The sequence below is a fragment of the Rhagoletis zephyria genome, unplaced genomic scaffold (assembly GCF_001687245.7).
Source record: "Rhagoletis zephyria isolate East Lansing unplaced genomic scaffold, Rhagoletis_zephyria_1.1 Rzeph_scaffold_16768, whole genome shotgun sequence".
NCBI classification, from domain to species: Eukaryota; Metazoa; Arthropoda; class Insecta; order Diptera; family Tephritidae; genus Rhagoletis; species Rhagoletis zephyria.
In genome coordinates, this window is record NW_016173832.1 from 1 (window position 1) to 4361 (window position 4361).

At 37.3% G+C, this 4361-nt stretch overlaps 2 protein-coding genes across 2 annotated transcripts; one reads left to right on the forward strand and one right to left on the reverse strand.

Annotated features, from left to right (window-relative positions):
• The first annotated feature begins 549 nt into the window (after positions 1-549).
• Positions 550-1984, forward strand: LOC108379607 (mitochondrial import inner membrane translocase subunit Tim21). The gene is made up of 3 exons (XM_017635959.1): positions 550-1022; positions 1076-1258; positions 1325-1984. The coding sequence occupies exons 1-3, from the start codon at positions 663-665 to the stop codon at positions 1490-1492; spliced, it is 711 nt and encodes a 236-aa protein (XP_017491448.1). The 5' UTR covers positions 550-662; the 3' UTR covers positions 1493-1984.
• A 92-nt stretch (positions 1985-2076) lies between these two features.
• LOC108379606 (uncharacterized) lies at positions 2077-3415 on the reverse strand. Its single transcript, XM_017635958.1, has 3 exons — positions 2848-3415; positions 2665-2790; positions 2077-2605 (listed from the first exon to the last, which is right to left on the reverse strand). Exons 1-3 carry the CDS (start codon positions 3199-3201, stop codon positions 2090-2092), a joined length of 996 nt encoding a protein of 331 aa, XP_017491447.1. The 5' UTR covers positions 3202-3415; the 3' UTR covers positions 2077-2089.
• Positions 3416-4361: the final 946 nt, after the last annotated feature.

Here is a 4361-nt window from a genome sequence, read left to right on the forward strand (position 1 = left end):
TCTGTTTTAAACGTTCTCTGCTGCTTCTCTGTTTTAAACGTTCTCTGATCAAATTGCTGCTGAATGACGAGCGAAAACAAAACAGAACAAGAGCTGCCACAAGTTTATTTCAAAAGACAAAGATCGTAAATGTATAAGTAGGCACAAAGAACGTAAATGTATAAGAAGCGACAACTCGTTACTTTGAAAATGTGCCGCGTGTTATTTATTTTCTAAATTAAAATACCTTTTCCTAACCACGTGTGCAAAATAATTACCGAAATACACATTTGCCGTTTTCCTTTTGGTTTGCTTGCATTTTCCGCATTCGAGACGAAAATCAAAAATCTGCCGCGGACAGAGTCAAAAGCGAGACGAACTCCTCATCGTCACGGCATATTTTCAAAGTAACGAGTGGTCTCTTATGAATTTACTTTCTGTGTCGCTTCTTCAGAGAACTTCTTATAGATTTACGTTCTTTGATAGATTTACGTTCTGTGAGCTCAGTTAAAGTTTAATTGCAGAAAATGTGGCAGCAACTAATGGAATCAGCTGGTTGTGGGACCTATATTTTTACAGCTGACTTTTTAATTTTATTTATTTGGGATATTTAATTTAGCTCGTAGGCAAATAAAAGTTTTATAATCGCAGTTTTAAAAAATATAAAACTTTTAATTACCGAAATGGCACAACTCGTAGTGCTACGTCAGCTGCTGCATAAGAATCCCAGAATAACATCAACATTGAAGGTTAAATGGAGCCGCATGATTGCGACGACACAGGGTCCCCTTTACCAAACGCGGAAGGAAGATCCGAATGCCAATCGCACTTTACAAGAAACCACTGGCCCTACTGATATATCGACAGACGTGCGGCCTCTGGCTGAAAAAATAAAGGAAAACACAAAAACTGCCAGTTACACAGCGATAATTCTGGCTGGGGTTGGAGTGACCGGCATAGTATTCTACGCAATCTTCCGCGAACTTTTTTCCAGTTCTAGTCCAAATAATATTTATTCTGACGCATTCGATCTAGTAAAAGAAGTAAGTTCATGAGAAAGCTATTAGTTGAATATTCGAATAATAATCTTTTCTAGGATCCACGTGTGCAGGATGCACTAGGCGCCCCAATAAAGGGATATGGTGAGGAATCGCGGCGTGGTCGCAGACAGCGAGTTGCACATTCAACCTTCGAGCGTAACGGCGTCTTACATGTACGCATGCAGTTCTATGTTCAAGGTATACGGAACCGAGGCACTGTGCATTTGGAATCACGAAAGGTACTTGTATGAAGTATGTCCAATTTTCAATTAAGTGTTTTACAGTTTGTTATTATATTTTAATAGACCCCGTCAGGGAAAATGGAATATCGGTATTTATTTGTCCAACTTGATTACTATCCGCATACAACGATAATAATTGAAGATAATCGCGCTTATGATCCGAGTCCGGCGTCAGCAAAAAGCCTTATCGATTCTGAAAGTTTGGATTTCACCTCTTTTCAGAAAAAATGATAGCATACAAAGTGTCAATACTTATGTCGAATAATTAAGCGTGAAAATGGTTAACAAGAGTTTGAATTTGTGGTTTAATGCTCAACCACATAATATACACCTATATTAGCAGACATCGATTCTCCAACAGTTAGCAAGTGTCGAAACAAACAAACTCGATGCAGTACAACCAAATTCGATATCGTCCTTGCTAGCTAACTTTGTTGTTGCTTTCACAGACAAAATTTGTGGCGAAGTGGCGAATCGATGACAGCTATTATAATATGCGGCAATATTTTTTTTAAATGCTAAGTTCAATGTAGTTTGATGTCACCTAATTTTAAATTTGAATACATTTTTAACAATTACGCGTCTTAAGATAAATACACTTCAATTAGAATTACGTTTGTACATACTTACGTTGATATAATCAAAGGGCACTGTATATTGAAAACACATTAGTTGATGCATTATTAAAGTCTGATTTAATAGAACTCATCATAGAGAATGGAACAGAAGTATTTTTTACTACATATATTTTTTTTATATTTAGTACATAACAGATGTAGAGAAATCATCTAAATCAATGGTATCTTCTGCTAAGCGTTCACGCCCGTGTCAGTAAAGCTTTTTCCAAGGTATAACTTCCCAAGCTCGAATAATGTGTCGGCCAAAAAGATAATCTTTAATCTTATTCATCACGTAGAAAGAGATGCCGAAGAAGGAAGCAAAATATAGCCAAAACTGACCTAATCGCTCCCAGACACTTAGGTGGTATCGTGCAGGTACCTGTAACACATCTAAATCCAGCTGTACACGAAGAGTTTTTCCTTGTTCATGTTGAAAGTAAGTGTCTTGCTCTGAAAGTTGAAAATATGCCGGATTCGCCTTTAACTGTTCGAGAAGGGAGGGAATTTGGAATTCTTGCAACTCAACATGACTTTTGTTATAGCCTAGCTGCACTTCGCGGAATTGTGTCTTTGTATTACGACCAGGAAAAGGGCATGTAAACTCTATATACTGTTTTAGTTTCAGTTCAGCCTTGAGCAATATGGTACCAACTCTTATCTGCGCCGCTGATGGGATAAAGGTATGGTAAGTAAGCAGCGCTGGAGGCGAAAGTGGACACTTATGCTAAAGCGATTAGAAAAAAAGCTAAAAATAAAGTATTTCGATATGTGTCTTTATCATACCTTCAATTGTGCTTCAAAAAATAGAGCTAGATCAAAATTTTTAATTCGTCCCGGTAGAGAATCAAGTTGTTGTTGGAAATGTACGCGATCAATTGTGCCATCGTGATCAAAATCGTCAGTCCAGTACTACAAAAATACAATTAAGTTCGATTCTATTTGGAACTAATTCACGTTATTACTAACCTTAATTCCTTCACAACTGCCACTATGTTCTTGCATAATGCTATTAAGTTGAGGAAATGTACTGCATACTACCAAATCGTTTGTACTACGCTTTGATTCATGGCCATTAGCGGCTTCATATTTTTCTTCCGTTTCCGCAGTGAAAATGCTTTGGAATTTGAATTGCAAACGTGGCTGCTCGAAGAGAACCCTTGACTCCGAAATGCCAGAATACGGACTAAGCAACGATACCAACAACATGGGAATCATCACCGACAATATGATGAAGATAAGTACTATAATACTGGCGGATGAACATAATGCATTTTTATAAATAATTGCAGTGTTCTTTGTGTGCAAGGGTATAAACTTCATAGCTTTGCAATCTATGTATTTATTCTTCCAGATTATTTATTTTTTCTCCAAATATTCCACTGCACTTGCAAAACTAATATTTTCCTTTAGTTGTTCCACTTGATTTTGATGGTTTCCATGGGCAACGGTATAGAGTTTGAAATTATCAAATGACATGTGCATAAGATGCAACATACATCCATCATTAAGCTTAAAATTAAAGAAAAGGAACCAAAAAAAAATCGATTTTAATTGGTATTTTTATGTTAAAAGTAGTTGAAAATAAATCTTACTTTAATTCAAACCTACATGCATAAATAAAATTCAACAGTCCCAAAGAAATGCCAGACTTTGGTCAAAATTGGAAAAGTTCAGCTATAGATGGCGCCGCACTTATTTTCAGCCTGTACACATGCCGGAAGCGCATTCAACTTATCACAGAATTGAACCATACAAATTAAAGGCATCCACACAGCAATGCGTTTCGGTCGCAACGAATCCGCAGCGTTTTTGATGCTACGGACATTACTGCTTCGAGAACACAGGTACGCACACATCTGAGCGATTTTATCGCAGCAAAAACTGTCAATTTATAGACAAACAAAAAGTATTTTTCAACAAAAATAAAATTCTTAACTTTTCTACATCAAATGTGTTATGTTTTCTTCTGTTCAATTTTGTAAAATCCTCCTATTGACCTTTTTCGTTCTCAAAACGCGGCAGTCTGCGATTTCGGCACGACGAAAAGAAGAACTGTGCATATTCGTCACAGTATACATACATATTCGTATTGTGACGAATACTGCGGCAACGCGAAGTGAACAACGAGAAGTAGGCAGAATGTTCGAGGAATGACGTAGAATGTTCCACAAAGAGAAACGTCAAGTTGGATGAACACTGCGAACAGCGAGAGAAAGAGAATGAGCGATAAACTTCAGAACGTTCTAGAGTTGCCATAAGTACGAGCGCAGGTATATATGGGCGCCGCCACAGCGAAGTGAGTTAGTACTACAATTTGGTCATCGTTAGCATTTATTTAACAATCCAGCGATACGAGCCGAAAGATATTTGGGAAATCCCTCAAGGTTTCGAGGATAATCGTAACAGTATAAATCGCTGCAGCAAAATCGTATAAGTGTGTGGTTCCTCATTTAAAACTATGGTCGGCATTGTTGTAATTT